General features: G+C 36.6%; 1 protein-coding gene across 1 annotated transcript; it reads left to right on the top strand.

Moving 5' to 3' along the window:
* Positions 1 to 6,462: 6,462 nt before the first annotated feature.
* Positions 6,463 to 10,840, top strand: SAM-2 (S-adenosylmethionine synthetase 2). Its single transcript, XM_006840245.4, has 2 exons — positions 6,463 to 6,557; positions 9,324 to 10,840. The coding sequence occupies exon 2, from the start codon at positions 9,342 to 9,344 to the stop codon at positions 10,533 to 10,535; it is 1,194 nt and encodes a 397-aa protein (XP_006840308.1). The 5' UTR covers positions 6,463 to 6,557; positions 9,324 to 9,341; the 3' UTR covers positions 10,536 to 10,840.
* Positions 10,841 to 12,248: the final 1,408 nt, after the last annotated feature.

Raw genomic sequence — 12,248 nt, 5'->3', positions numbered from 1 at the left:
TCAGCAATAAATAAGAGACCTAAGTTATTTGACTAGAAAGTTATATAGAATGAGAGAGAGAAGAGAGATCTGAATAGAAGATTTACCTAGCAATTGTCAAATTAGTAATCCCATGAGTTTCACATAAGACTATGACCTGAGACTAACCCTTGATGACATAGACAACAAGGAACAGGCCAAACATTGAAAAAAATGAAATTTCCCTTGTCAAAACCTTTGATTAGTCCACCTGTTTAGGTGGAGGAAGGCCACCAAAAATCTCCATATTTTAGACCACGGCCCCTTTCCTTAACATCATTTGTTCTTACACATATGTTTTTAATTGTTTGACTTAAAATAGAAAAAAATTTATATAAGGTGTCAACTTTAAAATGTAGAATTAAATATGCATCTCAAAACTCAACCAGAAAAAGCTGTATTAATGTTGAAAGACCCTTTAATTGATCATCTCGACATTGAGATTTTTTTACATGAAAAAATAATAATTTTTTAGTACCAAAAATAGTGCATATTGCAACATATTATCTAGACCGTCTATTTTCAAGATTTTCATATGTTTATAGATCTACTTGATTTTAATTATTTTTGGAGTTTAAAATTTTATAATTAGAGATGAAAATTGATTTTCCGATTATCCTAATAATTTTTTACACCAAAATTACATATTATAACAAAATTTGAAGGTCTGTCTTAATTGGATTGTTTAAGGTTGCAACCTTGTATAAACCAAATAATGGGTTGGGGTTGGGGTTGGGGTTGTGGTCGTGGTAGTAGCACCACCTATGCTCTAACTAAGGTCTAGACTTTTATTCTCACTCAACGCTTTCAAAAACCACTAACGATTTAAAAAACAGGCAGGACTCATCATCCCCACTGAATTACCCCAAAAGAAAAACAACTATACAAACCACACCTTTTTTTTAATACTTTGATTTAAAATTACCAAACAAGGAAAGGTGTGGAGTCCCAAACCTTAAAAATGCGGAATTTAAACAACACAATATTTTTATTTCTTGTATTGTTTAGGTAGGTGGAGACTTGGACCGGGGTGATCCTATAGAATTTTATTTATTTGCCTTATTTATTTAAACAAAGTGTGGAAACATTGTGGTGCATGATCTATATCCTTATATGTAGCATGCTCCCGTGGGAGCAAGCTATGCACTTTCTCCCTCAGGCAAGAGACCTCCTTAGGAAGACGTTTTTTAGTTTTTACGTGAAAATTTGGGATCTATTTCAAAATCATCATATGCGTATTTCAAATTTTGAGCAATCAAGAACCATCTCCATGTTTAATTCTATGACATCAATTTCTTTTTTGGGATTGTATACAATGAAACTATTTACTTTTGATACAACGTGGTCACAATTATTTACAACCATTTGATGTGAAATTTGATAGCTTGGATGTGTCACAAAATTTGAAAATTTTCTTTTGAAGTTTGAGCTTGGTCAATAGAATCGTTGCAGCCACCAAATTTCACATCCAATGGTCAAGATTAATGTGACCATCTTGTATCAAAGGTAAATGGTCTCATTCTATACTTTTCCTTCTTTTTTAGGTTAGATATTAAGTGTGTGTGCATGTAGAGCTATTTTATGTTATAGTACTCTAATGGTGAGTTTAGTATTTTCTATTCCATAAAGTTTAACCACAAAATACCCTTTAGGTGTAAAAGTTATAATCGTAATAAATTTTTTAGAAATAAAAAAATATTATATTTATAAATATAAATTACTTTAAAATTCAAATAGAATTCAAAAAGACAAAATGAATCGCTTTAAATTTGAATTTAATTTAAGATGAATATCAAAATACATGGACAATCATAAGCAAAAAATAAATTTTTTATTGGTCGTTCGGTTGAGGAGGTCACATTTTTAGGTTAAAAAACCAGTAGTGATGCCTCCCAAGTTATTATTCTAAAAACAAAAAACAAAACTAGTAAGTCCAAGTTTACACGAGGGAATAACATGTTATCAATTCTTTTTAGCTTTGGATTTTAAGCTTAAACAGAAGCGAAGTGAAGCCTCATATTGTTGTTTCGGTTAGATTTGTGAAAGAAAAGTGTATATTATGTATCGGGCTAATATAGAAAGTATATATTACAATCAGTATTTATGGGAAGTGTTGATAGAGTATCTGTACTTTATTATAATTTTGGGTATGGTTTAGGTATCTATGATTTAGTTTCTATTATTGTCACTTGTAATTTGTCTATAAATGACAAATCTGTATATTCATGTGATTAACGGACACACGGAGTCTCTTCAAAGAAACCTGAAACTCTTTACAAGATTAAGTCCCCTTCGAAGTGCTTTGGTCAAATTCGGGTATGTTTCAGGCCGATTCGACTGAAGTAAATAAATATTTATATAAAAATATATTTTTATTTTTTAAAAAACATATTTTTAATTTTTTTTATTATTTTTATATATTATATATATAAATATCTAATTTATTTATATTAAAAAAAAAATTTAAAAAAAATCCAAAGCCTTCGCCTGAACTGAATTGCTTCATTTTTCGCACCAAACCAAAAAATACACCAAACAAAAATAACTAAATTGGTTAATAGAGTACATTACACTCCTGCGGGAGCACACAATCTTTTCCTTTGTACCTCCCTAGGCAAGTTATCCATATAGAAAGCGATGGACATAAGCCACCAACTCCCTCCCTGTTTGCTTCAGCTCCTCACCTACCGTTGAAACCGGATCGTGCCGGTTTCCCAACCTTTTGGGGGCTTACGAAACTTTAGCAATCGGCTCAAACCCAAACAACGGCTAAACCATCACAATGGTCAATGACCGACGCGTGTCCAACCTGAAGCAAAGGTGGACAGAGAAGTGTAAAATACACATGATGTGTATGCTTCACGCAATGAACCTTTGAGGCATCTACATCCATTGCCAAGATAGACGGTGATGGAGATGCATTGTAGCTAAGAGATAGTGATCGTGACTGTCATGCTTTACATAATGCACATTTATGGCATCTACATCCATTGCGAAGATAGACGATGGCGGAGATGAATTGTAGCTAAAGACAATGTTCGTTATTGTCATGGTTCTCCCCCATTGTCCATCTTGAAAATGGATGCCAATACTTGTAGGGATTGTACATTATAAGACTAGCGATAACCGAAATGCATTACCAAATAACTTAGTAAAATGGATATGGCCACTACAAAATGCCTAATACTTAATAAACGAATATCACCTCTAGATGGGAGAAGATCCTCTTTGAAAAGTAATTTGGTCTCATATGTTATAGCTTGAAGAATCCCTAAAGAACTGGTGTATTCTGGTCCAATGCATTGTTGTATCCCTGCAGATATTTATCTTTCAATGAGACTTGTGCGATGTTAAATCTGACAGCTTGAGATGTGTCATAAAGTTCGAAAAATTTCTTTTGGACTTTGAACTCCGTAAATGAGATACCCTCAATAACTTAATTTCGCATTCAACAGTTAAGATTAAGTATGACATCCTTGAATAAAAAAAAAATACTCGTATTAATGTAGTTTTCAATTTTTAACAATAAAATATACACTAATATTGTCTACTTATAGTAAAAAAATAATATCACAATTACTTCTACGTCATAATCATCGTCATCCAAATCTTATCTCAATTATTTGGGGTTGGTTATATGAATCTTGTTCCTCCATTCTAAAATATAATTCCAAAATTTATAATAAGATGTGGTAAAGCTTTATGCATATCAAACAAAACCCACCTCTTTTACCTAGATGTGGTAAAGTTTAAGATCTCACTCTTACTAAACCACTTTGGGACTGTCATATAAGTTACATACCATATCTCACTCTTATTATACCACTTTGTGGCTGGTGTGGGCCATTGACCCGCTCGATGTAAAATGATTTTCTTGGAACCAAAATAAGTTACACGCCCATTGCTGCTAAATTTTGCACCTAAAAGCAAGGGTCAATTATAAACCCTTTAAACTTAAGTATATGGTATTTTTAATATACAATCCCCTGCTTAAAATATTTGAGAGGAGTGGGATGAACTTGGATTCTAAATTTAAGGGGAAGGGACTTTACCTCGTTTATTTAGGAGTACAACATGTGCAGCACATAAGTCACATTTATGCTATACTTTCCTTGAAAAACACAGTAATGGTTATCATCTATTGAAATGGCTTCTTAATAAGTGATTATAGAAAGATATGGGCTCTAAATTTAGGAATAAGCATGAGAATCCTACCTCTTTCATCGCATATTGCTAGATAAAGCACCAGCTTTGTTGTTTATCTACAATTATAATTGTAGTAAATGCACAAAAAACCATTTAATGGCGTCTTCAAATAAGTGATTATAGAAAGATATGGGCTCTAAATTTAGGAATAAGCATGAGAATCCCACCTCTTTGATCGCATATTGCTAGATAAGCACCAGCCTTCTTGTTTATCTACAATTATAATTGTAATAAATCTATAATAATTATGTTAGTTTTTAAAGTCGTTTACAAAGGAAATGTATAAAAAAAATGCATTTTTTTTTAGTATAAGGAAGTCACATTTGAAATCGGATAGTTGTAAGAGCGTCATTGACTAGATCCGAAGTTAAAAAAAATAAAAATTTGAATTTCGTGACATTCTCTTAGCTTTCCAATTTGACATCTAATGACGAGAAGTAATTGTGACATCTTTATAACAAAGATGAATAGTCTCAATGTACAATCCCATTTACGAAATTATACTAATAAATGCTATTAAATGACATGTTTTCGTCTTCCACACTTTCCTTATGAGAGACTAAGGAGGATGCATCTACACTAAAAAAGAGGTCAGATACATTAAAACCGTGCGGCCCATGCCCATGTCTACCATTTGACCCGACATTTATTCCATGGTTTGTGCTCTTCGCATTTATTCCCTATCCTTCCATCACTCCAGAATATTTCAAAATCGAAATTTAGAAGCTTTGACCCAAAAAAATGATATGGGACCCAGAGCCGACCTGATCTGAAATCACCGAACTTGGACACGAACTCGAAAATATAATGTGGGACTCAGATATGGACCCAGTCCTGGACCGGATTGGACCCGACCCAAAAATTGGGACCCAAAAAATATTACTTGACCCAAACCAGAATAGTGTTTGGGTCCAAGATTTGGACCTGGACTCGACTTGTGTGGTCTAATTTTGGACCTATGCCTGGACCCCGATTGGGTCTACCTCTCGAGTTCTAGGTTAGGTCTAGGTCCATTGCGACCCATGCTTCATTGCGTTCACAATATGCAAGGTAATCCCAAAAACCCATCCCTCAACCACAAATGTTTGCTTAACGATCGCCACTCAACCAAGATCGGGCCAAGAATCATGGGCCATCCTAGTTGGTCTTCATTTTTACCATTTTTTACCTAGTTGCCCCCCAAATAATTGATATTAGGCTTAGATCATCATCATCATCAGAGTTTTTTTCTAACTATTTGAGATCAATTATATAAATCATAATTTGTTATTTTGCTCTATCAAGGGTTATATCCACAGTAAAGCTATAAGTCTTAATATATTTTCTCACGACTTCCAACCATGCCCTTTTAGGCTTTATTTTTTTTCTTTTTTCAGCCTTTTACTTGAACTAAATTAGCACTTCATAACAAGTTATATGCTGGGTTTGTACTGTACATGGCCAGCCCATTCAAATCTACTTTCTTTCATCTTATCACTTATTGGAGCCACGCCTAAATTCTCTCAAATGTATTAGTTTTGAATTCTAGCCCTTATTGTCTTTTCACTAATCTATATCAACATCATCATCTAAGCTACGCTCATTTGATAGGTATGTGCCCACATCCCACGTCATAAAGTAAAGCTGATTTCGCATTTGTCCTATAGAATTTCTCCTTCAACTTCATTAGTGTGCAACGAAGATATAAAACTCGAGTTGCACATCTCTAAATTGTCTACGAGCTGTAATTATATGTGCGACACTTTTCTTAATTATTAACCTCCTTAGCTTGGATGATGGTGACGATCTTTTTATTTTGGGTTTTCATTAGGCCCGACAGGCATGCTTGAACCTGGGCACAACCGAGCTGGACGCGGGTCTACCGTGCCCATTGCCTGCCCTAATTTAGCCTTTTTGGTGATTGCAAATCTTTTAATTATGAAAGTAAACAACAGGTTCAACAAGCCGAGCCGAGCCGAGCCGAGCCGGTGACTTAGCCGGTAGAAACCGGGGGTTGGTGAGAGGCGTTTACCGGGTACCGCCGGTTGTTAGGACGGGCCCCCGGTTGACGCGGCGCATTTGGAAAAAGGTCGCCTTCGCTCACCGACTCCCAACTATTCGCGACGCCCCATCCGACGGCTGAAATCTTGCGGTGGGTGTCTGGATCGCCGTCCGATCTGGATCCGAGCAAGCGGCTGAGATCGCGTCCAAGTGTGAGCCGCTGTACTATAAGTAGGACTCTCGGACGAAAATGGAGGTGTCGAACCGGTGGGTTTCTCACTATACAAAGTCTTTAAGGGCCTCTCTCACTCTCTCTTCGTCTTCATTTACAAGGCTTGTGCCGTAGGTTTCAGGTTTGCTAGTCTTTCTCTACCTCTTTCATTTCGCCATTGTTGTGAAGTTATTTGCAAGTGTTTAGATCTGCATTTTTTGTGGACGAGGGTTTATTTTTTGCTCGGTTTCTGCATTTATACTGGGTTTTTGCTTGGATCTGGTTCAATTTTTGTAGGAGTTAGCTTGGCTACTGTTTGTTTTACCGTACTTTTCATTTTTGAAATGGTATTTTGGTTTTTATTTCTTTGTGCCAATTTAGTGTTCTGCAGACTGCTAGATCACGTGTTTACTTTTTTTATTGCTTAATTGCAGTCTCTCTTCTGATAGTCCTGCTCGATCTGTGGTTTTTTAGGGATTTAAATGCTTTCTTTGTGTTGATTTTTTATTCTGGAGTGTCACCTAGGAGATTTTAGAGCTGGATTTAAATATGTGGAAGATCCCATGTTTTCTATGTTTTGTTCACTAGTTGATCTGGAAGTGTTTTGATTCAACTCCTTGAGCTCAATAGAGAGCTCGTGGGTTGTTTAATAGAAGGGTTTTCTCTGGGATTTGTTTTTGCTTTCACTCTTTGGGTTTATCAAGTGACTGCAACTCCACTCGTTAAATATTTGCTTGTTATGGCTAGTGCTGGAAGACCTACACCTTAGCTTATGGAGCCTCGTATTCATCTAATCTAGGCCATTATTACATTTTATTTATGAACTTGAGATCTGGCCTCTAATTGTGTGGTGAAAAACTAAGATAACCATTTCTCTTATTTTCTTTTGAAATTACCTTTCATTTTTATTCCTTTCTTTTAAAATTACTGGTCTTTATATCTAGGTTGTCTCATAAGATTAGCTTGAACTTTTCAGATACAAATGGTACACCAGATTTTTGTTTTGCCTTAATATTTGCATGGTTCCAGTCAGATGAAAAATGGAATGGTTTCTGATCTAGTTACAGTTTTTAGACTGAGATTTAATGAAACTATTAAAATGATTTTTTTTGTTGTACATACACTTTTAGACTAAGATTTGTGTTAATTTCTTTCGATTGAGAGCGAAAAGCATGCCTCTTTTTTTCCTCGTTTGACTTTTGACCAATTCCTTCAAACTGATGTTGAAGTCTTTGGTTGCATGATTCATGTTTACTGAGTCAACATTTTGCCTTTACCACTCTGCAAGTAATGGAGTACTGGACGAAATTGTAATAATAAAATTTATTGCGGTGAATAAATATTTGAGAGCTCCTTTGAACTTAAATAACAATATAAAAAAGGAAGAAATTAGCGTGAAAAAATCAGAGAACACAAAACAATGGAGATCCTAAAGGAAAACGATGAATTGATGACTACTTAATATTGAGGTTTCCCAAACAATGGTTTCGGAGGATTAGGATGTGATTGTAAGTTATGGAGAGGAAGTGCTGGTCTTTTCTTTTAGAAACAGAGAGCCAGTGGTCTTGTTCCTCCCAGTACCCTGATATGGAGCTTCTCCAGCTTTTTTTCCGAGTTTCAAATATGGAGCTTCTGATGCAGGAGATGCATCTTGATTTTGTTTATCATGGTATATTAACCCAAAAACAACTTTCAGTGAACTAGGGCTTCAATTACTTCTTGATTGAAATAGGACATCGTCCATCAAATTTCCTCATAGCAATCCATCCAACTTTTGTATATTTGGGTATATTTGGGTCAGATGAATGATAACTCTGTTCAGAAATAAGGTTGGATAACATGTGGGGATGCTATAGTAGAGGGACTGGTTTTTACAGCAGCAATAGTTTAGATGCCCTTTGTTTTTGTGCCCATTGAGTTTTTTTTTTTGAAGGGCAACGGCCCTCAGAAACTTGGGACCACCACAAGGTTTTTAGTTAGAATTTATGGTCTAGAATTCGAGATCAAGATAGTTTTTTTTACTCCAGAAGATATTTGGGGTCCCATAAATTCGCACAGAGTGTCCAAGTAAAGTTGCAGAATCCGATGTCGAAGTAGCATGAGGGGGCTCAGAAATCATATCCATTGAACCAACTCAAGTTCAAGCTGTTTCTGTCTCGTTCTATGTCCTACTATATTGATATTCCGACTAGCTTCTTGATATGATAGTTGCTTTTTATAAGAAAAGAAATTATCATACATACTTTTTCTGTAGGTATATAGATAATTGATAGCTTCAGTCATATCTTTTGCATGTGTATCAAAGATTGCATATATTGTACACTGATTGATAATTCACATGATCGCTCGCATCTACCTATGATTCCATACCACCTTCTACCTAAATGTTGATTTCCTTTGGGATAATTCTTTATAGTTTTTCTTTTTATTCAAGGTTCTTGGGGATTATTCTTCTGGGAATAATATTCCCTTAAATGAGAGCTAGAGTGTTCTAAGGAACCAGATGTTCCTCTAAGGCCCACTCTGCCCCTTGGATGAGTTAATAGGTCATATTTAGTTTGCTTTACAGCCCCTTTATTCCAGTATCAGAAGCTGAGTCTCAACTGATATATACCAAAGGCACCACCACCATTTTGATTCGACCCTTTAAAAATGAAGGCGTGCTTTTTGTGCGACAATTCATTTATAAAGCTCTCTGTTATGTTCAACATTTTAAGTCGAGTGGTTGCTTCTTCGCTCTCTCTCTTTCTCTCTGTCTCTCTCTCTCTAAAAGATTAATCCTGAACTGATATTATCGGTGCTATCTGATTTATGTGCTCACTGTCATTGCTCTCAAAGTTATTCTTGAACTGGCACCTTGATGTTTCTTGAGACCATTTGATTTACGTGTCCATTGCTATTATTGCAGAGTTAAAGGAGAGAGAAAATGGAGACTTTCCTCTTTACATCCGAATCTGTGAACGAGGGGCACCCTGACAAACTCTGCGACCAAATCTCTGATGCTGTCCTCGATGCCTGCCTTGAGCAGGACCCTGATTCCAAGGTCGCCTGCGAGACCTGCACCAAGACCAACATGGTCATGGTCTTTGGTGAAATCACCACAAAGGGCAATATTGACTATGAGAAAATCGTCCGCGACACCTGCCGCACCATTGGCTTTGTCTCTGATGATGTCGGCCTTGACGCTGATCACTGCAAGGTCCTTGTCAACATCGAGCAACAGAGCCCTGATATTGCCCAGGGTGTCCACGGCCACCTTACCAAGAGGCCTGAGGAGATTGGTGCCGGCGACCAGGGCCACATGTTTGGATATGCAACTGACGAGACCCCGGAGCTCATGCCACTGAGCCATGTGCTAGCCACCAAGCTGGGCGCTCGGCTCACCGAGGTACGAAAGAACGGGACCTGCCCATGGCTGCGCCCTGATGGCAAGACCCAAGTGACTGTTGAATACTTCAATGATGGCGGAGCCATGGTACCTGTTCGTGTTCACACTGTGCTGATCTCGACCCAACACGATGAGACTGTGACCAATGATGAGATTGCAGCTGACCTCAAGGAGCATGTGATCAAGCCTGTGGTTCCTGCCAAGTACCTTGACGAGAAGACCATCTTCCACCTCAACCCGTCTGGCCGCTTTGTGATCGGGGGTCCGCACGGGGATGCTGGGCTCACCGGCCGCAAGATCATTATTGACACCTATGGTGGTTGGGGTGCCCATGGAGGGGGTGCCTTCTCAGGCAAGGACCCCACCAAGGTTGATAGGAGCGGGGCCTACATTGTTCGCCAGGCTGCCAAGAGTGTTGTGGCTTCAGGTTTGGCTCGTAGGTGCATTGTGCAGGTCTCATACGCCATTGGTGTCCCCGAGCCACTCTCCGTTTTTGTGGACACCTATGGAACTGGCCTGATCCCTGATAAGGATATATTGAAGATTGTGAAGGAGAACTTCGACTTCAGGCCTGGAATGATTGCTATCGACCTCGACCTCAAGAGAGGAGGTAATGGGAGGTTCCTTAAGACTGCAGCCTACGGTCACTTTGGTCGGGATGACCCTGACTTCACTTGGGAGGTTGTAAAGCCACTCAAGTGGGAGAAGCCAGCCGCTACAACCACCGCATAATTGAAACATGAGATCTTCATCCATCGATTCGACCCTTTATGTTCCGAGCTGACGGCCAATAAGATGCCGAATTCTACTATTATTTCTACTGGTTGTTATAAGTGTTTGTATGAATTATGGTGGTTCTTTTTTTTTTTTTTTTTGGTTGCCTTCCTTTGGTGGTTTATTAGCTGTTTTTGTTTTTAAGGGTTGGGAGCATAAAGTATTTGTGGACTGGTATTTGGAAGCGAAAGACTGTAATTCTTTGACTCGGAATTTCTCTATGATCAACCCCATCTATAAAACCTTGGTGACTTTTCAAGGCAGCAGCGTCACTTGGTAACTCGTACGCAAGCAATTTATTGATGATGTTTGTGTAATTATTTTTCACTTGAACTTCTAGGAAAGGCGTTTGGTGCGTTGACATCTATATATATATATATATATATGCATTGTAGAGTTGGCGCTCGAATCTTGATTTTTGGGTGCAATCTCCACTTTTGAATGGTAAAGTGGAAGGTGGATGCATCGCCCCATCCTCGCCTGACGCATAAAAATAAAATAGAATCTGAGTATAAACTTCCTTAGCAGATGTTAAAGAAAAGAAAAAATAATTCATATCTTTTAAGCCGTGCATATTACATCATGGCTTCTTTTAGTCTGAATAGGTACGTCTAAAGAGAAGGGAGGAAAAACAATTGAACAAAATGTCTTCTTTTAGTCTGAATAGGTACGTCTAGAGATAATGGAGGAAAAACAATTGAACAAAGCAACATATATATCATTCTTTTATGAATTTCATTAGATTAAGCTCTTTCTCGTATGAATTTCATTTGATTCAGCTCTTTCTCGAGGAAATATAAAATAACAATAGATATCTATCCTTCTTTTATGAATTTCATTTGATTAAGCTCTCTTTCTCGAGGAAATATAAAATAACAATAGTGTTTAAATAAGTTTGATTTTTATCGGAACAAAAAAACCTAGAACAGCTCTTAATGTCTCTTTGGGGGTCTAACATCCCTCCATAGTAACTTTTCTTCTTATACGGTTCGAGAAAAAATAATTAAATTTATGTATTGTATTATGGCAAGGTAAATGAATCCATAAAATCGCAAATTGGATTATGATTTCATCGTCTTTTTTTGTCATCTTTTTTAAAACTTAATATATATATATATCTATATATATGAAAACATTCCTGTCAGCCCGTGGGCTGACATCTACAGTGGCAGATAATGATCCAGATTGAATCTAGGTTCAATCTAATGGTTACGATCTCATTTCATATTTGAATTTTTCATTTTTTTTATACAAATACAAATCACTTGAAATTTTGAGCGTCTATTTTTAAAAAATAGTAGAATCTAAAAAAGTATTAAAAAAATAATTCGAAAACTATAAATTGATCAAAATACCCCCGAAATATTTGGGGGGTATTTTGGTTAATTTATATTTTACGAATTATTATTTTTTATATTTTTATTAGGTACGCCTTGATGAGAAAAATATAACTTTAAATTTTTTAGTGCCTTGGATTTATAGAAAAAAATGAAAATTCAAATACGAAATAAAGTCGTGACCTTCAGATCGGCTGACACTATATATATATATATATATATATATATATATATATTATACTCAACTCAAGTTTGAAGCCGAATGATCCTCTCTTTCCATTTATATTGATCATCAGACTAATTAACATATGGGAAAAGTTTATATAGAGCCGAG

The sequence above is a fragment of the Amborella trichopoda genome, chromosome 2, assembly GCF_054954075.1.
Source record: "Amborella trichopoda isolate Santa Cruz 75 chromosome 2, AtrichopodaSantaCruz75HAP2 v2.0, whole genome shotgun sequence".
NCBI lineage: Eukaryota > Viridiplantae > Streptophyta > Magnoliopsida > Amborellales > Amborellaceae > Amborella > Amborella trichopoda.
Note: the sequence above shows the minus strand (reverse complement) of the source record. Positions and strands in the feature narration are given on the sequence as shown.

Bases quoted from the DNA above. Each gene is read 5' to 3' on its own strand.
- SAM-2 (XM_006840245.4), top strand. From the start codon at position 9,342: ATGGAGACTTTCCTCTTTACATCCGAATCTGTGAACGAGGGGCACCCT.